Genomic DNA, 24,374 nt, shown 5'->3' on the forward strand with positions numbered 1-24,374 from the left:
AATATGTAGTTATACAGTTTGTCACACATTTTCCCAAGCAGATTTTCTGATTGCTGTCCATAAAAACATAACATGTATTACAGGTATTTTGATAAAGGTAGCAATTTTAAATCCACTGGGAAAATAAGTGATCACAGATTATCCCCATCTGGGCATGAAAATAAATATTTGTCATCCCAGACAACAATAATTTTTGGGCTGGTATGGTTTTCTTGTTTTGTTTGACACCTGAGTGACTGATTACAATATTTCCCCATTGAAGACTAGAACATGTAAAAGAAAATGTGGTGGAGGTTCCTTCAAAGAGGTAGCAGTTTGGATCAGACTGAACATGATGTGCCTTAGTTTCATATTACAATTACAGACTCCAACATCTCTCTGCTTAGCTTTCAAACCGTGCAGCCAGGTCGGGATTTAAAGAGGAGCAGCAAAAGCAAATGAGGTGGATTAGCAGTGCTTGCCAACAACTGATTGTGAAATCCAGGACATGTTAATGAAATCTCTCTGCTGCCTGGATATTGAGCTAACATGTCATGACAGCAACAGTCTTCAATCAGAGGCCTCTAGAGTTTATGAAAGACTGACTGCTGCTGGAGATCCTTCCAGCCCACAGCATGACCGCTCACAACGACACTGAGGATACGAGTGATGCCAGTATTTACTTTCCTTTTGGAATAAATAAAGTGCTTTTAATTGTTGCTTTTAAAGACTGAAACTGGTTTGAGTTTTTAGTTTTGGTGCACTTAAATACAAGAAAAGGGGAAAAAAAAGACTTTTCATTGTTTTCATGTGAGTTATGGATCACAACCAATTAAAGATAATTTGAATGATTGCAATCTCTGGCTGGTTGATTAGTGTTCCCACATCCCTGACCTGTATCTGATTTTACCAGCAAAAAAGTTGCAGAGAAAATATTTGTCTTTATGAACTAATAAAGTAGGAGTTTTCATTTTGGCTCATTTAATTAAGAGTGAAAAAGGAAAACTGACTTCAGTGTCTGTCAATCAGCCACCAGAGTCTGATTTTAATCTTAAGGCTTTCTACTTTTTCCATTACTGTAGGTGTTAACACACACATTAAGACCAACAGTGGTACAATGCTGGTTACTGCTAGTTCTAAGTATAGCAAAAATGATTTATCTTCAAATTGGGAAGCAGCAACCACAGAAATGAACACCTTGAAAAGCTTTTGGAGACACGTTACATGTCTTACATTGATAGCAAAGGGGAAAAGATGGATGAATGGATGATAGAAATACAACAGAAAAATTTATGTTTCTATACTTTTTCAGATTTTTATAACAAAACCAATCTGCTTACTCTTCCAGACTGTTTTGTTCTTGTAGTTTGACAACCAAAAAGCCCTGCAACTAATCTGCAGTTTAATCATCTTCTGATTTGCCGTTTTAAAACAGATGCATCACAGACATCACATTTTAACATACAATTTAGCTGACAACCTGTTGTGTGAATATGTCTTCCTTTAAATATTAGTCATCTTCATTTAAAAGCAGACGTTGCGGCATCTGGCTCATTACAAGGTGTCACATTAAATTGAAAAGTCTTGCTGAGCGAAGGCTCTAGGCTTCACGTTTGATAACTCTGACTCAAGTTAATCACCAGAACAGAGGAGAACCATTTACCGCACAGAGGGCGAAATCAAATATGTCAACGGCCACGCAAATGACACTGTCAAAGGAACTCATTAGTGCCATCAGACGTATATATGAGGGCAATCAAAAGCAGCCTTGGGGATTTATTGTTGAATCTGCTCTGAATGCTAAATAATTCGATTTTTATTTCTGGCTAAGTTCATTTTATTTTCTCTGCAAATGACCACAGAAGAAAACTTAAGATTTGTAAGAGCAAGAGGCAGGTGGCAAAAAAAAGTGCAGGTTCTCACCTTTGAACACGAGACGGAGGAGCAAAGACTCCATGTTTTGGAGGGCAGCTGAAGTATCTCACGTCTCCCACTGAGCCGTCATTTTTCCCATTTGGCTTGTCCAGTTCAATGCCTAACCAGATACCTGCAGGGAAAGAAATCCAAAGGCATCTAAACTACACAAGAAAAGATGCACGGAACAGAGTTCTTATATTTCAGATGCTCTCCGACACCTGAAGCCAAGTCACCAATGATACTCATAAACAATGTGAACATAAAGATTTTAAAGGCTAAACTGTTAAACTTGAGGGTACATGGTCCCTGCACATTTTTCATGTCAAAGGGTTGAAGGTTGAATTGACAGACCACTGAGATGGACGAAGAATATGCACTGATGCTGAAGGGATCCAAGCATAGGACAACAGATACAAGATAAAGTCTGAATATTTTTTTTAACCAGGTTTACATTCAAAATAATATTTCAAATATTTCCAGGTTTCTACAGATTGTGGTGGGTCTCAATTGATGTGGCTTTCTGACTAATTCACCTTTTATAGTTAAACTGAAAAAGTCCTCTACTAATGAGAGACTACTTTTAGAGATGTAAACCAGCTTATAAACAAGCCATCTATAGCTTGTTTATAAGTCATCTAGGAAGGTCATTGTGGCTCCTTGCTGATAAATAAGATTTTTTATGGGTTGAAAAATGGGAACTAGTTACCCAACTAAAAGAAAGTTCAAAGTTAAGTTTTGCACATGGACATTAATATGCTCACAGTCAACAAGTTAAAAAAAAAAAAAAAAAAAAAGAAAACATGTTTGCTTTTGGTGCACTGAAGTTAAAACGAAACGGTGCTGATTTAAGAGTATCAAAGGGGGAAATAAGACTGAAATCCCATCGTGGTGTGAGACACATTAGTATTTATTTATACATGACTGATGCCTGAGGAGAACTGCTGTCTAAATATTAATGAGTCGTGTAAACTGCTGTGTTTATGTTGGGTGCGGGTTTGGTCTGAAGCAGCTTTTTGTATTAAAGTGAATTTTTCGGGAATTTTTCCTGCTAAACCAGAGAATTTCCACTGCAATAGTTTGTTACCATATGTAAGTATGAAACGAAATCCAGAAAACATAAAATAGGAGTGTTTATCTTTAGAAACGTGTGCATCACTTCATAGGAATTTGTTTCTTTCTTCAAATCTAAAAAAAATTAAATAAAATGGTAACTCCTGTTTGACAGCAATTACTTTCTAAAACAAAACTGTTATGATGTCTCTACATCTCTGGCTCCGGTTGTAAAGAATGACAACTCAGAACAGGAAGGTTAGATTGAAGATAATTTAAGTGCAGTTTTTGTACCTCCTGTTATAATTCTTAAAGAGGAATCGGATGTAAGTAAAAATCTTATCACAAGGTTACAGTTTCTCAAAGCTATAGCACAAAAGTCTGATTAGTTTCGTGCGAATCAGAGAAAAATGTATATTTACTAACCAGGAGCAAAGCTGGTTTTTCCACAGAACTGAACAACACCGGTTCTCTGTCCCGCCACCAGCACCCTCTCCCCCTGTTGCACCTCAGAGCTGTCATACAACGAGCTGCTTCCTGAGGGAGTTCTACTTCTGAAACCTGCAACACAAGCAACAAAAGACAGTCCAAGGTTCATGATGCCAGGATCTTCCTGAAACCTTTAGGCCAGTGTTTTGTACCTGCAGTCGGAGGAGCTGAGGAGCGGAAAGAGGAGTGGAGTGCAGGTGATGGTGTCATCCTGGGACCTGGGGAGATGTTCTCCTTTCGCTGCCTGGCAGGGAGGCGCCGCCTAGGCAACGGACGAGGTCGGCCACCTGACCCATGACGAGAGTCCAACGAAGATGATGAAGACGAAAGGGAGCGGGAAAGAATGCCTGTCATACAAAAGGAAAAAAAGAATAATACAAAAAGATTAGGGAAAGAATATGCAACCATAACTCAAAGACCAAACATTTATGTTAGGATCCCACCAAACCGCACAGCAGAAAACAAACACGAACATCAGGGTTCCAACACATTATTCAGGTAAAATTCAAGACTTTCTCCACAAGAAGAAAAGACAGACTGACAGAGAGAACAAGAAGAGAAAAAGGAGATCAAAGAAAGAGTTATCCACAGAGAGAGGAAAGGATGTAGAATGTGAAGAGAAGAAAGAAAAACAAGAACTAAAATGCAGGAAGGTAGGACACCAGGACGAAAAAAAATGGCACAATGGAGAAAAGAAAAGAAGCAAGACGAGGTTTGAAGGACAGAAGGAAGGAAATCTAAAAGGTGCAAGGAAGAAGGTCAGAAACAAAGCAAAAAAAAAAACTTTGGAAGGGGAAAAAAAAGAATACTGGGAAAAAAGGAAGCGAGATAAAGAAATATACAAGTACATGAGGATGAAAGAATGAAATTAAAATTTGCAATGTTATCCTTTACTGGATAACACCAGTAAAGGTGCACACAACACCAAGTTGCACTCTTTACCAAACTGTTCCAAACTGCATAGGAACTCTGAAACATCAGAACAGCGGGTGTTTAAAGAAACGGGAAGAACCAAATGTCCTGTTACCTGCTTACGATGAATCCACCATCTTTCTATTCATGTCTGACTCAACCTATGATTAACAATGATCTGTTATTTATTTGTGACATGCAGGATAGCAATCCAGACAATTAAGGCTGGATTTTTCAGCAGCACAAACCAAGAGACCTTGTTCCTTTTGTTTGGTGTGAGCGATTACTGGAATCCAACTAAAGGCTGACGTGTTAATGCCCTCCTTCAACATGGGGGGATAAAATGAAGCCGAGGGCTCCAATTCCCACTTTAGAGGCCATTTGGGCGCAGGATCTCATTAGGCTTTTACCTTCCACAGACCTTCCCAGGCTGCAAGTTCATTAAATGACCACTGCTCTGAGGGTAATTGGTTTGGTCTGTGCCAAAGTGCTTTAAGAGGAGAATTCAGGTCTAAACCAACAGAAAAACAGACATTTATGGAAAAGAAGCCTCTAGTTTATGTTTTGAATCTATGTTTCATTACAATTTGCACTATGCTTTCAGTATAAATTTTGTTTGTCATCATCACTGAGCTCCCCAGAAAAACAGGTTTTGATGCTGGATTCATGCATTACAATTTCGCAAGATCAAGTGGTTTCTGGGGTTTATAGTTTCCACACTTTTAGTAAAGCTCTACACTAATAATGCAAACATTCCCAAACCACAATCTCTACACCAACTCAGGAGTGAGCACACACCACAGTACCTGTGTTATTGACTGAGGTGTTGTCCTCTGTGCTTTGACTGGGACATGGTGGATGCTTTTCACTGTCAGGTGTTTCTTTAACAGAGGATGATAAACCTTTCCACACAGAGACATTCTGTTCTTAATCACACAGACAGTAATGATAAAAAGACAGGATAACAAACTTTTATTTCTAGGATATAAGGTACCAGCACATGAAATGGTCACATCTTTACCGGGTTAAAACATTATTCAAATTTAGGCTCAAGTTCACAGCAGCAGTAGATTCCATTTTTTATTGAACCAAACAAGAAACCAACAAGGGAAAGAAGGATGTAAGTATTAAGTACACCCATGATACGTCCACTGCATTTAAGAGAAAACACAGCCGACAGGTCCTGCTGCTTAAATACACCCGAGTACTAACAGGTGCCTTAATAAAACGCCAATAAGATAATAAATCAGCTATGTTGCTAGAGAGGAAATTATAGACATTTGTGAACAGTAAAAGTGTGGTTAGTATCTCCAAGGTCAGAGTTCACAGAAACAGTAAGAGTCCCATCTAAGAATCCAAAGATCACAAAAGAAAATATTTGTATTGGCATATCCATATAGAAAACCCCCTGGTCACAATTACAGGTGGGTAGTAACCAATTAAATTTACTTGAGAAACCTTTTGGTACATATTTACTACTGGGAGTAGTTTACTAATGCAAAGTACTTTTTACTTTAACTTGAGTAATGGTATTTTGAAGGAATGCTACTCTTCAGTAAACTTTATCTAGTCAAGAGGTCATTCATCCATTCATGGTGGTGAGCTACATTGTAGTCACGGCTGCCCTGGGGTGAGGCTGCTATGCACCAGCAACACCGGGCCCTCCCCACTTGACCCCCCAGGCGAGGCGGGTCAAGTGTCTCGCCCAAGTACACACAACAGAGCCAGAAAGTTCCAACTTGAACTGTGAACTGTAAAAAAGTGTAGCACTCCAGAGGGAAAGTAAAAAAAGAAAAATAATCCTATAAACATGGAGGAATTATGTAAATAACAAAACAAGCAAACAAATTTTTTCAAAGTAATTTAAATATGCCGAGACAAGCAATTAAATCCAAGCCAAATCTGAGATGGCAGCAAACAAAGCATTTAAAAAACACATCTCACATGGCAAACTACTAACAGTATTCCCACTTGAGACAGAAAATAGCTTATAAACTATAAAACTTTACAACTTCAGTGATGCTATCTCACTTGTAGTAGTAAATTAACTACCATTTAAATCACAAACATTTTTAATTGGACATCATCGAGCAAATATCTGAAGCAATTGTAGGGAAAAGAGCATCCCTAATGAGGATTCAGGCGACACATTCTCAAGTTTTATTTATAAGAAAATACTAAAATCAGACAGGTACTATATTTGTTTTTATGTTTTTTAGTCCACTGAAGACAGAGGGAAAACACTTGACTGCATTCAAACTTAGAATAGCAAACATTTGTTGTCAGTTGACCTTTAGCTTACAGAGCCCTGCAGGTGTTCTCCATCCCCATCCACGCCCTGATGTTCACTTCAGGTGGCAGAGGGAGGCTTTATAAATCTAAGCAGACCTCCTTTTTGATGCCATGTATGCACCCTCTGGCCCTAATCAGAACCAGGCTGGCATTCTTCAGCGTCGGTCTGACTTGGTTAGAGAGAACAGACAGTTGCACAATGAGTGAACCAATCTGATCGATAAACACAAGCGAGCCCTCTCTAGCAGTGATCCAACGGGACAGTATAATGTAGGTGTCTCTGAAAGTTGGGCTGACAAAAGGCCTGAGAAGTGAGCAGTCATAAATTAGCCTAGTTCAGGTTGAACAACGGTGCACACGTTTGCCCTCAGATGCATTGTACGCTGTTCGTAAACACTCACTCACACCTTGTGATTAATGGCTGCCAGGCCACTCAGCCTGTCTATGCCCTAGTTATTAAACTCGGCTTAATTGGACTATCAATCACCAAACAGCACAGGCCTCTCTGAGGTCCGGTATTCCAGTCACATCCCAATCAATCGGCATTCAGAACCCTGACAATTACAACACCACAATACAGCTGTAAACCTGAGAAGTGGCAGGAATAACGAAAACATAGGACAAGGTTTCTGAGGGAAATTAACAAAGGAAGTCATTTGTCAGAAGTTGGTGGAAACGAGCGTTCAAGGACTGAGAGAGAAGGGTCTAATGTATGCATTGTCCTTTGGCAGTGGTTCAGAACCCACTTTCAAGAAAGATTAATATAAAAAGCTACGAAGCAATAAATCTTGGATGCAGTAACAGTTCATTCAAGATAGGCAAAATAAAAAAGGATCTTGTTCAATGGAGAAAAAAAAGAACCATAAAAATTACATCTATATGTGACTAAACCGTTTTTAGTTGATGGCTTTTCTCCTGCTTTAGTTACCCTGCAGGAGGCCTAACCACCTCAAAATGCTAGAATGAAAACTGACAGGACACACGATGCAATTTATCTATATAGCAGCAATTCGTAGAAATAGGAGCCAATTTGTGAGAGCAAGTGTTTAGGCATCCCTGAATGGCTGCCAGTGGAGATTCAACAATTTCTCAAACAAGCATGAAAAAAAAAGAATCAAAGCATGTATATTCTTGATGAGCAAACAACAATATACATGATGTGAAGCTCAAAAAGGTCTTTCACATAATATCCCTGTTTATACATGGCGATGTTTAAACAGGTTGATGTAACTGGATCATTGATAATTTAATTGATGTATTAATATGAATCATGCATCATTAAATTCCTTCTGGTTTACAACCATCTAAGTTTACACAGCTATATCATGCTACAAGCGACATCTTTTAACATTATTTGTTAAATGAAAATTAGCTTATAACCTAAATTCTCTTGATAAGCATGACAATGCAAGAAAGTCATTTAGGGCAGCATTCTTGTTACCCTAAAGCCGTGGCCGTTTTTCTCCAATAATGTATCAATAGCTGTCTCCAGGGAATGGTACAAGAAATTCTCTGACATGAAAAATCATCTGCCTCCTTTTGACAAGATTTTTTCATCCACATTCAGGAATTCTTCATTCCTTTGGGCCCGTTGGCTTCTCAAGCTCTTCGTCTCTGTGGTCGAAGTTATGACATGCCTTTTTATTACTGTACATAGTGGCAGACCTCCTCAGGGAAGCATATTTTCCTAAAAGCTTTCATGCTTCACCTTGTTGCAATGTTCACTGAACCTGACAGAGTCAGAGCACAGCTTAATCCTATGAGCAGAACCAGGGAAATCATTGTTCAACCAGACAATGCTGCCACAACAAAACCCTGTTCATAAACGTTTCTGATTCAAGCGAGTCTGAATAACAAATGCACTTCGTGAGCAGCTCTCTTTTTTTTTTTTTTACCTGTGTTAATCTTGGACGTAACGCGGGATACGTCAATGCGACGAGGAGGGCGCAGAGGAGGCTTTGTAGAGTTCAATTTATGTTTTTCCAAGGGTTTACTTATCTTGGACAGGGGTGCAAAAATTCCTATGAAAAAAAAGCACAGAACAAAACAAGGAGTCATGACTCAGATTAAAGAGTGGATGAGTCAATGTGTTTGATCATTAAGCATTGCAGCATGACGTGGCCCACCATGTTTGAGTTGACAGGTGAAATACTGAACCCCTGCTACGCAGCCATTATTCTTCCCCTCTGGTTTATCTAGCTCCACTCCAGCCCACAGGCCTCCAGAGAACTCTGTGCTGCCGCAGAACCGTAACGTCCCAACCTGCTAACACAAAATAAATATGAAACAAATACGAAACATTACAGTATTGCATTACAGAGGGTCAAAGCTTCCAAGTTATCAATTAAAATTGAATATAAATATGTGAGCCCCTTGATGAGATTATGAAAGGTGTAATGTGGAGAATAAACCTACAGCCAAGTTGCACATAAACGAAGAGGAACACTGCCACCTAAGGGGTGAAATACAGTCAATCTGCTATGCATAGTAGCCAGATATGTGGGTGATAAGCCAGAGACATATTTTTGAGTCAAAGTAGGACAATCAAAAATCTAATTAAAAATCTACAATTTTTCTCCCCATCTAGCAATGTCATGTCCTAAACAGCAATGTAATGTCCTAAACAACAATGTAATGTCCTACACAACAATGTAATGTCCTAAACAACTTGCTTTGTTGGGGGCCCTATGCTTCATCTCCAGCTGGCAATGTGGCAGGGGGTTGAGGGACATCTAGACTATGCTGTGGTGTTTGCCATCTTCAGCTTAATGAATTTTGTTATAAAACCGCAAATCAAAACATTAACATAGAATATTATTTTAATCAGCCAGTTGCCAGAAAATGCTGATTGGAACCAGCTGGTTTCAGCTGACAATAGGTGAAAGCAGTTTGCCTAAGCGATCACAGATCACGCCAAACAACACTCTTTAGTGCAGAAACTGTAACAATGTTCAGTGGAAGACTCAACTATATTTCCAATATCAGTGATTTGGTTATAATGAATTAAGAGGAAGCAGAATGTTTTAATCAGCTGTTTAAAATGAAAATATGTTGGCTGTTCATGGAACAAACTAGATTTAAAAAATATTGGCAACCATTTAGAATTCAATACAGCGTGACTCTGAGCAGCCAGATCTGAAGGTGTTGTCAGGATATGTTTAAACTTTTAATTACATGACAACACCAGCGGTTAAGGAAATTGGCTGTTGGCTTTATGTCAGTGTTCACAAACAACCAGCACAGAATATGTAGTTATTAGGGACGCAAAATATACCAGCACCAACATCAGTATCGGCTAATACTAGTAATTTTTCAACATATCTGTATTGTTCCAATAAATTAAACCAGCCCGATAACAACCGTTATTTATTTCCATCTTGCTGAAGTTTGTTTCTGGAGCTGAGGAGATTATGTAGGATTTGTTTGGTCATGTAACAGAGACGCAGTTGCAGGATTGTGGAGAATTTAACTGAAAGAAAGAAATGGAGGGAAAGTTGGCTGTGTTAGTTTTTTTGAAGGTGTTAACTGGGTAGTGAAAAATATACAATACAAAAACATTTCATATCGGTGCATCACTTGGGTAAAAAAAACCAACAACTGTTAATTCCACCACTGAGGAATTTTTATATGGATTTCCGTTCCGCAACCTAGAACTCTGTGTGGGTCTGCAAATGCAATTTGTAATCAGAGGCTGATTGGACAGAGGCTGATTGTCAATATTTGTCAATATTTGTGCCAATATTTAAATTTTTAATTTCAGAATTAAAAATAATTCTGAAATTAGAAGCGAACAAATTAATTTGGATCTGTGATCAAAGGTTGACAAACTGCACAAACCTGGTTTTCTCATGCAGTTTATTTATCAAGATTGAATAATTTGATTTAGTGAAAATACTTTTGTACCTTATTTGCAATGCTATGTTGATTTGAATAGTAAATTTGAAAATATTCCAGTTAAACACCACAGCTGACAAATCTAACAACCTCCAACATTCTTAATCCAACAGCCTCACCTAATATGATCTTTGCAAGTTCTTGCAAAAAGTAACTTTTCCTTTGAATCACTGAAATCTGACCAACTTGGATCCTTATACCATGCTCTCTCATGCTTCAATACAACTGAAAAATTTTAAGGTCTCATTTAAATTTAATAAACTCCTGAGCACAGTGTAGAAGAAGAAGCCCCTTATGTTATAAATTCAGTTTCTGGGAACTGGCGGTGTTTCAGTTTTTCAAAGTTGCACAGAAAAAAAACATTTAAAAACCCACTCCGTAAAATCACTGCATCAAATTTTCTCTTCTGTGTTATGAAGGTAATAGAAACCCTGCAAGTTTATAGAAACAGAGTGCTTTAACTAGGTACAAAGTTCATGCCTTTCAACATTAATGGATTTGTGCATCAGCGTGCTCTGAATGTGGAAATGAAAATTGGACTTTCTAGATGCTCAAAACAATATTTCATACACTTGTAAAATAAAGGTCTAATCAGCAAGCAGACATGTAAAAAATGCAAAAAGCCTCGAGACTCAGCTAGGGTTCATAAGATGGATCGGAAACTTTTTTACAAGTCGATGGGTTTACAGATGCGGTCAGAACTGTATTAATTAAAGGCTTTAAAGATTTAGTTGGGACTACTTTGGAATGATTAGTGGTCCAATGATTAGAGCACATACAACTTTTTAAAAAACAAGAAAACAAGTCATTTTTAAAAAACAAGAAATGGGATCACAAGTTTGAATACAAAGTTTTTACTCTAATGCACAGAGCTGTACAAACACCTCTGCTAATATTTAGTGAAACATTCCTTAAGTTGCTCTTAGTAGTCACCAACAATGTTGGCTGAATAGTTGAGCAGTCTTCTTGGAGGAATTGGCAGAAATAATTTAGTTATTATTTCTTTTTGCACACACACACACAAAATCACTTTCGTGACTGTACGACAGAAAAGGAGGGGTTTAGAAAAACCAGTAAACCCCTCAAACAACTGTAGATGCTAAATTTATCAAAAAACATCAATATAAAGATGATTCTGATAGAGTTATGGAAAATATACCAAAGCAAGAGTCAGGTATTTGATTCAACCAAACAGAATTAATCACACATCATGGCACAATCATAAATTTTAACACATCGAAAATGAGTGAGGTGGTACTTGTGATCTGAACCTCAAATTAATACCTACGCTCAAACATAATATGACAACTATTTAGACACAACAGGCCTATTTGTAAAACACATTTTCTTCCCAGAGAGGTGAGCCTTCTCTGCTTTCTTAGAGCGCTTTATGTCAAAAGGATTACATATGGTTCAAGCATCACGCCGATCATAGCTGATCAGCAAGACTGAAGATTTTCTTTAGGTATAAAAACGTTTTATGACAAAGACGCATTTTCTGATACATGCTGTACCTCAAATAAATACAAAAAAAAAATAGAGTTTACTGTTGTGACACTACAACAATCTGACAGCCAAGAGCATAAATTGCCTGCTAGTGAGGATATTCCTGAAACGTAACCTGTAATTATACTGTGACTTGTCAAGAGACTTTGCATTAATGCTCATTGGAGTGCTGGTTTGTGCTGATAACAAGTGTGCCACTTTGAGGCAATAAACATGTGTAATGAGCTCAAGTGAGAAGTAGGAACAACAGTCACAGTCTAGTCAACACCGTTGGTGGTGCAGATCAAAGAAAGGTGTAAAAGAAGATGACTCACAGGCAAAGAAGATGCATAATCAGTACAGGCCTTTCACTCACAGATGCAGTCTGTAACGGATGTGTGCAGCCTGTGAAATGCATTTAAGAAGATCTATAAAAAATACTAAATAGTCACATCAATTTGAGATTTGGTTCCATCCTCACTGGATGGAAAGTGAGGCATTTAACAAGCCTCACATTGAGGCTTGTTAAATGCTAAATTAAATAAGACAATCCTGTATTAGGCTAAAAATACCAGATTGTGACTTGCTGCTGCTGGGAAACGGCTTATTTTAAAAGGTTTCTTGTTTTTTGCAAATCACTGATTCCTAATTAGAAACTTAATCTAGTACAGTAATGAGACTATGACAAACAAATATAACAGGGGTATATTTGATCCAGTACAGCTTGACTGACCTCTAAGCAAGACTTCTCCATCAGAGGAAAAAAAAAAAAAGATCGTCTCTTTTCCTTCGTCAGCAACATGAAAACAAACCTTCTGTCCAGCAATCACCACACGATCCCCGAGTCGGATTCCCATGGATGTGAGCTGCATCCTGGCCTTATCAGAGACAGCAGGGATGACCTGGCCTTGAAGTGTGAGGGGCAAAGGGGAGCTGGGTCTTGGTAAAGCCTGCCTCAGCAGAGTCCGGAGCTCTTTGGCCATGGCGGCAGCATCTGCCATCTCCAGTGGCATATCCAGTGGATCAGGTACAACATCTGCTGGACACTGCCCTTTGTCATTCTAGAAAAAGAGGGATGACTTATTTAAGAAGTGGATTTCATTTTATTTAAAAAAGAAAAACAAACTGTAAAATGCAATTGGTAAAATCAAACACAACCAGCTATCCCACAACTCTCCAAATATTAAGCAGGTACAGAAGATTTATGCATTCTTTCATTTTTATGTTTGGGTCTATTTTGATCCAATAAAAAAGCAGCACAGAGAACATATTGTTTACCATTTTCATTTTCTTCAAAATGAAAATGGCCACTACTTGCAATATCAAAATAAGAACAATTGTGTCAATGCACTTGGATTGTAGCAAATAAGTTTATTTCTCCAGGTAGCTCAGCTCATTTGTGTGAATCGCTAAAATGCTAAATTTATTTATTTATTTAATATTTAAGTTTATTATGATTTTAAACTGCAATTTATTAACTGTGGTTTTGATCCTAATATGTGCCAGTTGAATAACATGAAATATTATGACTGCAGATTAAACCCAAAACAAACTACCTTGAGCAGGTGTATATTGTTTCAAAAGAAATAATTGTCCTGCAGGGGACTATGAGAAATAAATTATGGAGCATTACCTTAAGTTTTAAACTATCAAAAAGCTTTCAAATCAGGTTAAAAAAACAAACTCCAAGACAGGCAAATTTCAGCATACGGTCAGTATAGTCTCAATGCACACTGCATTTTCAGATAATAACTAACCAAACTGCAAAGGTAAGAAAGGCCCAAAGAGCAAATTATGATGTCATGGCTTTGGACCCTTCTGATAGGTTAACTGACACATTTGAGATAATTAGAGGTACACCTGTGAATGTATTTTAAACACACAGCTTTCTTTTCAGCATAAAGGGGAAGTAAAAAGAAATCTGCCAAAATATCAGTAAGAGAATTTTCTGGTTCATCCTTGAGAACAATTTCTAGATGCTTGAAGGAGCCGTTTTCATCTGTTCAAACAATTATACGCAAGCATAGACATGATGGGAATGTCTAACCATCAAATCCCTGAGGAAGGAGATGGGTTTTCTTGTCCAATGAAAGTGCTTTGGTCTTAAATGTACAAAATGGCCCCAGAACAAACGCCATGTGAACGCCTTGTGAAGCTAGCAAGACAGTGTCATCATTCACAGTGACGCGTGTCCTGTACCAACATGGGCCGAAAGCCACCCAGTGCCCAAACCTCTAAGCAAGAGGTTTGCTTAGAGGTTTTACTTTTACTTAACTGCAGCGCTACAGAAGTCCAAGCTTAAAGGTAAAACTTCAAGCTCAAGGAGAAAACTACAGGACTTCCATCTAGTTTACAATGAACACTTCTCCTTCTGTACTTTAATGAGAACACCTGCCAACTTCTATGCACCTTAGACTCACCATCACTTCTACATCACATAGAAACATCAGAACTTGTGCCCCTTTTGAAAGAGATCACTTATTTTGCTCACATTCTTTAATTATATTTCAACTCCCAGGACAAAATCCCCTTCAGTACATTTCAAAGAAGCTGATCAGCAGAAAGTAACATAAAGGTTTACCCAGGTGACTCTATGACAGTGAAGATAGACATCTTTGAGTCAGCAAGCTATATTTCAGAAGGAATGCTGCACAGGGAGGTTGCTGTAGAGGTCTGACAGAGGAGAAACCTCAGCAGGAACACTTTATTTGGTTATTTTATGTGGTTTATACGGCACTAAAAAATAGTTTGCACTTGTTAATGTTCAAACACTAAGTTAATGTCCGCCCCTCACAATCTGCCTTGTGTGTGGGTAGGTGAGACATTGAGGCAAAAGAAATTAAATGCTGTAATACCTTTACTCATACAATAGTTTCTTTATTGGAAAAAGGTCTAACCAAGTCATATCCACATATCCAGTTGTGTTAATCACAGTTCATAATCAAATTTAATCCCAAGCAATGCCTCACAGCAAGACATTCTTTAAACTCTTTCCCACACCGACATCGACAAGCTGCAAATGGCTCTCTCTCCCACACAGCAGCCCCACTGTGTCTACAACAGTTAAATTATAATGTTCAGAGGTTGTCAACAGGCATGCTGGAGAGTTATTTACAGCCTGAAAGAGGCCATTTACTGAAAAGGGTTTAACATTTCTATCCACTATAATTTATAGGCAAACTGAATTTCAAAAAAGCAATTCTTTACGTGACAAACATCAGAAATTATTTAGAACATATATGATAGTCAGGAAAGTGATACTTGTAGGCAACCATTTTAAAATTTGGGACAATAGTGTTTGAGAGAACATGTCAGACAATAAAAATATTATCCACAAGACTCTCTCATTCAGAGGGGCAAATGTTAGAGGTCACTACAACACCCTGAGCTCCACCAGGGGAATGCCAAGGTGTTCCCAGGGTAGCTGAGGAACCAACTCAAAACTCATTCCAGCTGCTTGTATCCATTTCTTTCAGTCACTACCCAGACAGCTCATGATCATAGAAGAGTGTAGCAACATAGATCAACGTTTATGCTCATCCCTAATTAAAATTAAGTTGTGTTTTAATGAGACTATATTCCATTTATTTTCAAATGAATCATCAGGATTGTCAAATAGACACTTACATATATCACAAAAGGAATAAATACATGAGTTACACTTTTACAACTGAATTACAGGAATAAATACAATTTTATAACATGATTTTCTGTTTTCAATTCATAAAATCTGCATCAACAGCAATTACTCTATCTCTTAATTAAAACTTTTCCTCTGCTTTAATTTAAGGTCTGCTCAAAAGGACCTTGCAGGGCCAGACAAGACAATCTTTTGACAAAAACACTCAATAAATATTTTTAAAACATAAATATTATAATACAAAAAAAAAGTTAGACATTATCATGAAATAGTGAACATGTTAAAAATACAATTTCAGTCTAAGTCCTAAAAAGCTACATTATTGAGCAACATCCATCTCCATAAAGAAAAGAAAAAAAATCATGTCAAGATAAACAAATTGGATCAAAGTAAACAAAGTGGTTCTGGTAAATGATGGAAAAACCGAGGCAGGAAAGTCAGGAGACACCTGGTTCAGTCATGAACAGCAATCTTACTGACATATCAAATGAAGTCCCAGGCAAAAATGTTTCAACTTGGCAAGAATAAGCAGCAAACATTCCTATCAACTTAACTTTAAATATTTAAATTCAATAGTCAGACCAGATCTGGTCTAAATATTCAAGTCCAAGTATGCCCCTGGGTTTGCATTCACAGCCCAAAATAAACTGGAAAATGAACAGAGAGAGCACTTATGGATGCACCGCAGAGCAAGAAAATGATTGTATAATTGTGCATAGTGCTTTAGTGACCTCCAGTGGAAGCTGGCACTAAAACAACATAAAAACCAACAAAGACACAACTGACAGCAGAGATCTCCTCATGGAAAACTATAAATTAATCTAAAATCTGTGGCCTAAAAGAGTCTGGTGCATTTTAATGTCGTCAAATGACAGCAAAATGGCTGATTTGTTTGAATTCACACTTTCTATTTAACTTTTTTTTTGGAGAAGGGGTACTGCTAAAAAATTATGACATTTAATTTAAAACCACTTTTCAGTGTCAGTTTAAACATGTTCAGCATTAGTGCATGCAGCCGAGCCTTTTTATGAGCTAAATGAGGCAATGGATAGATGTAGGACAGATGTTTATATTCAGTTCAATAACGATTGGTGTTGATTTCTTACCATCTCTACACAGGTTTATCATGTATTATGTCAAAATGCTAAGGTCAGAGAGGGGTCCAAGAAATAATGTCAGATATTTCTACAGCAGTGAAATCTGGGAAAACCAGAGTCAGAAACCGGGTGGACAGATGCATATTAGAATGATGTTTTTAACAGTTAATGGGACAGAAAATAAAGCCCAGATATAACTATTTTCAGCAATTTTTTGTATTTGTACAAACCTGGAAAAAAGCCCCCCAAAAAGTCCAAAAACTTTTTCAAACTATGTATTAATCCAGTTTGCCTTCGCATGAGCTAAATTTCAGCTGAAATGAATTACTAAGATAGTTACCACCTATTAGTCAATTATGCATTTACTATATTAAATACGCTAATTGAATTGTATAAACCAATTTAAAATTTGTTTGCATTATATCTAATTCTGGAAAGTAATTCTTAAGGTGGGAATTGATGGAAATTACATTTCCAGAACTGCAGACCCTCCCACCTCTCACAGAAAAAACAGCTGCACCTGAGGACAGATGAATAGACCTCCTTTCTTTACACAAAAGTAAAAAAAAAAAAAAAACACTGAGTGGAATAAATAACACAGATGACTACAGCAAGAATCCCAGGAAGTCAATATAAATAAATGCACCTGTCTTTTTCCTGCTACGGCCTGTTCTGAAGGAAATGTTCGCCATTCCATACTGACATTTTTCTAAAGTCTAGACCCATTATTTACAGTCCATTTGAGCTTGTATAGCAAGCAATTATTTCTCAGAGTTTCAGTGTGAAGCATTAATAAAAGAAAACGTGTTTTCGCTTTTAGAAGCGTATGGCTTTTGATAAACCATACGCTTCTAAAATAGCTGAAAGTTGTCCTACCTCTCCAATCTGCCAAGGCACAAGATAACTGGGTATGGCTCAATTCACATAGTACATATACAATGCTTTTCACCTGTTTTTGTGGCAAGAGAATAAAAATATTTTTTATCCATAAAAGTGCATAAATTGTGTAAATTATTTATACAACTGATATTCTCCAGATGCAAAAGTTTTTAACATGTTTGACCTCTTAACCAGTTATGTAATCTATTAACTATTTAAACCAATCAAGTAGTTCAGCTACCTAATTACAGGTTAATTACATAGTTCTCCTTACTTATAGATTGCAGCACAATTCAAACTTTGTGGTTCTTTTAGCTTTTAATATATTTTAAAGTCTTATACAAGTTGCATGTTAATACATGTTAGTAAATATAACACTGGCATTCTAGCTCAGATTAGCTAGCACAATTTGCTACAGTGCATCAGGAAAGTATTCGCAGATGTCTTTCCTGATGTCTGAACCTGTCATGAAGAATTCAAAAGAATCAATTCCCTTTCTAAATTAAGGAAAAATGGATCAGTGCCAAGATGCAACTCCAAACATTTTAAATGGTGTGCTGAAATAATTAATGAAATCAGAAGTCAAGTCTGTTGGTGTGTGATTATACAGAAAAGAAAAGACAGGAAAAAAAACCATACCCTGAAAGCTGGATTAGCTCCCAACTCCAGGAGACGTTTGACAGCAGATGTGCACAAGTTGGATGCAGCAATGTGCAGAGCTGTGCCAAACTCAAAGTCACTGCAGGTGGCATCAACCTCTGCAGAGAAAAGGTAGAGGAATTAGTTTAATTTCAGGGGCAGACTACACAGTGCTGTGCTTCTCCCATTATACTGTAATAGGAAAATTGCCAGTGTTCATATACCTTAAATATTCTTATATTTTGAACTCGTACAACCACAAACAGAGGATTGTATTTAAATTTGCTGTGATAGACCAACAAAAGGTAGTGCATAATTGTGAATGCATTTGTATAGAGTACACTATAAATCAAGCCAAGCAATATCTTGTAATCTCTCAGTTGCACTACCTATCTTTGTATTGTCATTTTTTTATTTCTTCCAGGATGGCCTTGTATTTGGCCCCATATATTCCACCAGAAGCTGATCAGAAGCCTCCCAATAGCATGATGTTACCTCATCCTATTGTCGTTTTAGCAAGTGATTATTATTTTCAAAGGAATGTGATATACTAGTATTCCACTAAACCTGGCATTCTGCGTGATAGAAACTTCTAGTCAAATCTAAAAAGGGACTTTTGTACAAGTTTTCTTTATCCCCTGCATAGCTTGTAGAAAACTTCAGATGACTGATTATTCAATCAATCTGCAAAAATCACAATTTCTCTGTATCCACAACAAGCAATAAATACAACACCATCACCATCTGCTGCCTCCATTCACCTGTGGATGCAGCTAATAACCTTACAACCCAGAATGTTTACCACAGCAAGAAGATTAAATTGCTGAGGCTTTAATCCCTGTGGCAGTTGGTGCTGGAAATAGAAATGCATTCCCTGCACTGAATGTTGCCACAATCCCCTCCTCTCTTCTCTGGCAGCAGTTCCCTGGTCTCACCTCCAGGCTGAGAGGCCTGCAGCACCACACCGACCAGCTGGGGAACGTCAAAGTAGGCAGCGTAATGCAGCGCCCTCATGTTAGTCCAGCGTGAACGAAGGTTGGGATCAGCACCCAAGGCGAGGAGCTGACGGGCAAAACTAGCTGCCGTTTCTGCATCACCTGAGGAGAAAAAGTATTGTTGACTTTCTTTTGTTTTTTAAAGAATTTGTTGAGAACATTTCTTAAACTTGAGAGCTTTTGTTCGGCAGTAAAACAACAGAAAGAAAAGTCACAGTAGATTTGCATTGAGATTTAGAAGCAGTGGAAAAGAACTAACCAATTCCAGGAGCCCCAGCCTTACAACAGTAGTGCAGAAGGCTCATATCGGTCAATCCATCTCGGTCATTCACACCACAACCTCTCTTCAGGATCTGTGCAGAGACAAGATGTGCAATGAGCCTCAAAGAGGCAAATGTCACTGTAGGAATGTCAAGTAACAGTGAAACTCAGGTACAGTGAAGTGAAGAATGAAATGATCCTCTGATAATGGCACTCCTTTTTAAATTTAGACACCATCAGGGACATCAAAAAGGCATTCATTTCTCCAGAGTCAGAAGAAGGTGTGCAAGAAGAAATAATCGCTTACTTAAACCCTTAAGAGGAGAGTTTCTCTGCACAATTTACTGCAATGCAGGTATTTTCAATAACTTCTGATAAAAAGGTTTCTGGGTGAGTGGAGAGGATATACATCTATACAATGTTTTCAGCTTATGAGAGGATTGGGTTGCAGAAATGAGAAGTTCAGGAGGAAACATCCCTGAAAAATATTTCAAAACTTCAAAATTTGTGTGGAAAGTGTTATTAGCCAATAACACTTTTCTGTTTTAAGAGAACCAGTTTAGAAAACCCGTAAAGACCTCGCTGTGGCTCAATCTGAGTTTTACTTTAATCTATTAAGTTTTCATTTAGATTCTGCATTGCAATATTAAAGCAACAACTGAGAATCAGTCACCTCAATGCCAATGACGTCAATGTTTTTCTGAACCTGAGGTACCCATTGCCTGAGGACAGCAAATAGCTCAGGTATGGTGGTGTTGGGATCCTGAAGAATTTCTCTGCACTGCGGTTCAGACGGGTCAAAGAAGGAAAACTCTGGAGGAAGAGAAAAAACAAGAATAATGGCAAAACTAATCTGTTGCTATTCATAAAATCATAGAAAGACATTTAGTCCTGATATACATTAAGTTTTAGTATTAGATTATTAAACTGCAGCAGTTTAATAATCTCTCCTTAAATCAGATGCAGTAGTTGACATGAACTGGGACAAATGAGAATTTAACAACCCCAGTGTGGCTAAGGGATCAAATTGACAACATTTCCTTTAATCTAACCAATTTAAAACCTGACATTTGATTTACAATTCTAGGGAATGTTCATTTTCAGCACAACAGTCACAAAAGCTATACATTACCTGTTCAGCAACCAACAGGACTAAACAATCATATACCGTAGGTATAAATGTTCTTGAGGGTTTCCTTGTGTCATCACATAAGGGTTCCTCCTGTTATCTCCCAGAGGCATTATCAAATATCTGGCTGAATAATAACTGTAAGAAGTCTGAAATGTGTGTTAAGAATATAAACCGTCTGTTCATTTCCTTCCAAAAGTATTAACATCCTAAAAATTTTTCATGTTTTCCCAGAAGTACAGCATGTATGCTCTAAATTCCTGTTCTATTTTAGAGCATAGAACATGCTCTAAAATCCTAATAGAGCATATATTATGCAAACATCAACGACTTGATGCTTAGCTTTCATGTCGTTTCTACCATAATGAAATAAACAGATGCTTTACAAGACATGCATTTCCATTAATTTCAGAAGAAAATTTGAAAAATCAGTGAAGTCAATTTCATAGAATTAAGCAATTTGGGAAACATTTCCAAGGTAATGTAGACAAATATGACTGAAGGATAAGGGTGAATGCTTCAGCAAAGTTAGCTAGAGGTTTTCACATTTTTTTCCTAACACTTATTCTACACTTGAAATGTACAAGATAAATGTCACATTATTTGTAGATAAAGTTTTGTGGCTTTTCTATTGTCTTTCCTGCATCACAAATCCTCTCATTTCAATCTTTGTTTTGTTCTTAAAATTTAACCCAGCCTGGTATGTTTTCATTATTAAACCAATCCTAAGATGTGACTTAACTAAGCATCTCTCCATTTCACCTGTCAAGTCATTACTTCATCGTTCTTTTTTCAGAATGACCCAAATCCAGTTATCATGTACTGAGCATGAGCAGATCCTCACCACAGTCACTGGGCATGGGTGCAGAAGCCACCTGGTGGATAACCGCCCGCTGGTGGGGAGCATTTCTTGTGAAGCAGCCCAGGACAGCATCTCCTTCAGCAGGCTCTGAAACATCCTCCTTTGTCATCTCCCCAGCAGGCCCCGCGGCTGGAACAATATTAGAAAGTCTATTCTGAGAACACAAGTAGGTCTTTTCTCTCAATAAAAAAAGCTTTAGCACACTGAAGCTTTCACTTGGTCCACTTAAAGATTTTTTTTTTTAAAAACAAAGTAAGCTTTCTTTTTAAAACTACTGGCCTAATGTTCAAACAAGGGGGCTGCAGGAGAAGCAACATGGAGACTGGAAACAGAAACTATGCTACAAATTCAAAACAAGCTCAGATTCACACACAGCCCAAGACTTACTGTTTTCTTTTCCATTATCCCCTTTCTTGATGATCTCCATGAGAGCCTCTCAGTGGAGACAAGCTAAAAATCAAAAGACACAGACTGGGTCCAATAGCTGAGCAGAACTTCAAACCAAAATCCTTCCAAAAATAACTTCAAGTAAACTGGCTTCGGTCACTACGATCTCCGATAACAAACTCACTCTTTCCATTTACACCTTGTTGATCCTCTGACTACCAGGTCCAGTTGCTATTTACAGTCTGCGCACTTTAAAGCCACAGTGGTCTCACCTCTGATCTCCCAAGATGGAGTTTCACTCACATGTGCACCACTGACCTCACTGCCAACTCGTCTGATTTGCCAGACATCACAGATCCACAGTGTAGAGAATGTGACTGGAGGGTGAAAGTGCAAATAAACACTGTCCAACAGGGCAGTGAAGGTGGTTAGGGCTGTCTGTCATGATAAAGGCTTTTCTAAATCCCAGTTATAGCAAGTACCCAGGCTGCTGAGACATCCAAAGGAAAAAACTATTTAATAATTGTGTCTGTTACACAATTGTTTTTCCACCTCATTCAGGAAAAAATAAAACGCACACACACAAAAAAGAAAAAAGAAAATTTTCAAAATGCAGAATATTGTCAACAATATAAAACAAATTCTTTTTTATTTGATTTGAATATATCAAAGGTAGCAGCAAAAGTTACGCAATTACTCATTGTCAAAAGTCTGGAGAAAGCTTGCACTGATCACAAGACAGTTCAACTAGCATTTTTTTTTTCTTTCATGCATTTCCATTTCCTTTATGGAAATGCATTTTCCATTTCCATAAAGTGGAAAATGCATGAAAGAATTCCACTTTACAGAAAATACAGAATATTTTCTGTATTTTCTAACCCATACAGAAAATGTAACATTTTCTGAAAATGTAACATTTTCTGTATGTTACATTTATATCTACTTGTTAATCAATCAAATTTTATTTTTATAGCACATTTCAGCAGCAAGGCATTTCAAAGTGCTTTACATCACATCAAACACAGAAACACAATGCAACATAGAATCAACAATCAAAACACAACACTAAGTCAAGTTCCATCAATAAATTTGTAATGATTACGTTTCAAATACAATCCTAAACAGGTGGGTTTTTAGTCTAGATTTAAAGGAAGTCAGTGTTTCAGCTGTTTTACAGTTTTCTGGAAGTTTGTTCCAAATTTGTGGTGCATAGATGCTGAAAGCTGCTTCTCCTCGTTTGGTTCTGGTTCTGGGGATGCAGAGCAGACCAGAACCGGAAGACCTGAGAGGTCTGGAAGGTTCATACAACAACAGCAGATCTTTAATGTATTGTGGTGCTAAGCCGTTCAGTGATTTGTAAACTAACAAACAGTATTTTAATAACAGTATTTTAATACAATAACAGTATTTTAAATAACAGTATTTTAATACAATAACAGTATTTTAAATAACAGTATTTTAAAGTCTATTATTTGAGCTACAGGGAGCCAGTGTAGGGACTTTAAAACTGGTGTTATGTGCTCTATCTTCCTGGTTTTAGTGAGAACGCGAGCAGCAGCGTTCTGGATCAGCTGCAGCCGTTTAATTGATTTGTTGGACAGACCCGTGAAGACGCTGTTGCAGTAATCAATGCAACTGAAAATAAACGCATGCATGAGTTTCTCTAGATCTGGCTGAGACATTAGTCCTTTAATCCTGGAAATGTTCTTCAGGTGATAGAAGACCGACTTTGTCTCCTAAACACAGACTAAAGCATCCAGCTTGGCGGTGTTCACCACCAACCAGATTTTTTTTTTTTAATTCAAGGTTAATACATGTTTTCAGAAAGCTAAATGTTAGTTTGACACCTTTTAAAAAAAAATTTTAAAAATCACAATAAGTTCAATTTAACACCTACATTAATAACAAAAAAATTCAATATCTCACCTAGCATCTTATATTTAACTTACTTCATAACTAAAAAAGAATAAAATAAACTGTCAACTTAGTTAGGTTAAATAGATGGACAACATCCAGGCTTTGGACACCCCCTGACTTATGACATTTAGAAGTTGTACTTAACTTCACAATTCACTGTTATCTTGGCAGATTTATTCTAATATTTCAAAAGAAAAAAGCAGTGCTGCTCTCCACCTTTTAGGTACATCTCTGCTCCAACATTCCTGAATCAACTACCTACTCAGTCATTTCTGCAGAGGCCTGGTAATTAGCTATTTATTTCATCCAGGTGTGTTGAACCAGGGATAGATCTAAGGTTGCAGGACAATGGATCTATGTAACTTCAGTTTTATACATCTAGTATATATGCATGCACACACACGTGGCAAGTTTGATATAGGTGCACCCCATTATTTCAATACCAGCTGCTCCACCCAAATACAGGTCCAATTAACTAGGATAATTAAGAACACCTGTGGACATACTGCTAATCATTTTATACTCAACCAGCATGCTAGCTGGTAATAGA

At 37.5% G+C, this 24,374-nt stretch overlaps 1 protein-coding gene across 4 annotated transcripts in view; it reads right to left on the bottom strand.

Annotated features, from left to right (window-relative positions):
* Positions 1-24,374, bottom strand: part of clip4 (CAP-Gly domain containing linker protein family member 4) — a 30,013-nt gene that overhangs the window by 4,799 nt on the left and 840 nt on the right. The window contains exons 1-13 of one of the 4 annotated variants that reach the window (XM_023352899.1): positions 21,908-22,509; positions 21,503-21,649; positions 20,203-20,342; positions 19,528-19,621; positions 19,209-19,370; positions 18,274-18,392; positions 12,831-13,079; positions 8,766-8,904; positions 8,535-8,660; positions 5,154-5,249; positions 3,588-3,782; positions 3,373-3,507; positions 1,903-2,026 (exon numbers count right to left, since the gene is read on the bottom strand). In XM_023352899.1, coding sequence (XP_023208667.1) covers positions 1,903-2,026; positions 3,373-3,507; positions 3,588-3,782; positions 5,154-5,249; positions 8,535-8,660; positions 8,766-8,904; positions 12,831-13,079; positions 18,274-18,392; positions 19,209-19,370; positions 19,528-19,621; positions 20,203-20,342; positions 21,503-21,649; positions 21,908-21,947 — 1,766 coding nt within the window. In that variant the 5' untranslated portion in view covers positions 21,948-22,509. Of the gene's footprint in view, positions 1-1,902; positions 2,027-3,372; positions 3,508-3,587; positions 3,783-5,153; positions 5,250-8,534; positions 8,661-8,765; positions 8,905-12,830; positions 13,080-18,273; positions 18,393-19,208; positions 19,371-19,527; positions 19,622-20,202; positions 20,343-21,502; positions 21,650-21,907; positions 22,510-24,374 lie in introns of those variants that run through there. The other 3 variants (XM_014468520.2, XM_023352900.1, XM_023352901.1) reach the window with 3 other exon arrangements.

Source organism: Xiphophorus maculatus, chromosome 19 (genome assembly GCF_002775205.1).
Source record: "Xiphophorus maculatus strain JP 163 A chromosome 19, X_maculatus-5.0-male, whole genome shotgun sequence".
Taxonomy (NCBI): Eukaryota; Metazoa; Chordata; class Actinopteri; order Cyprinodontiformes; family Poeciliidae; genus Xiphophorus; species Xiphophorus maculatus.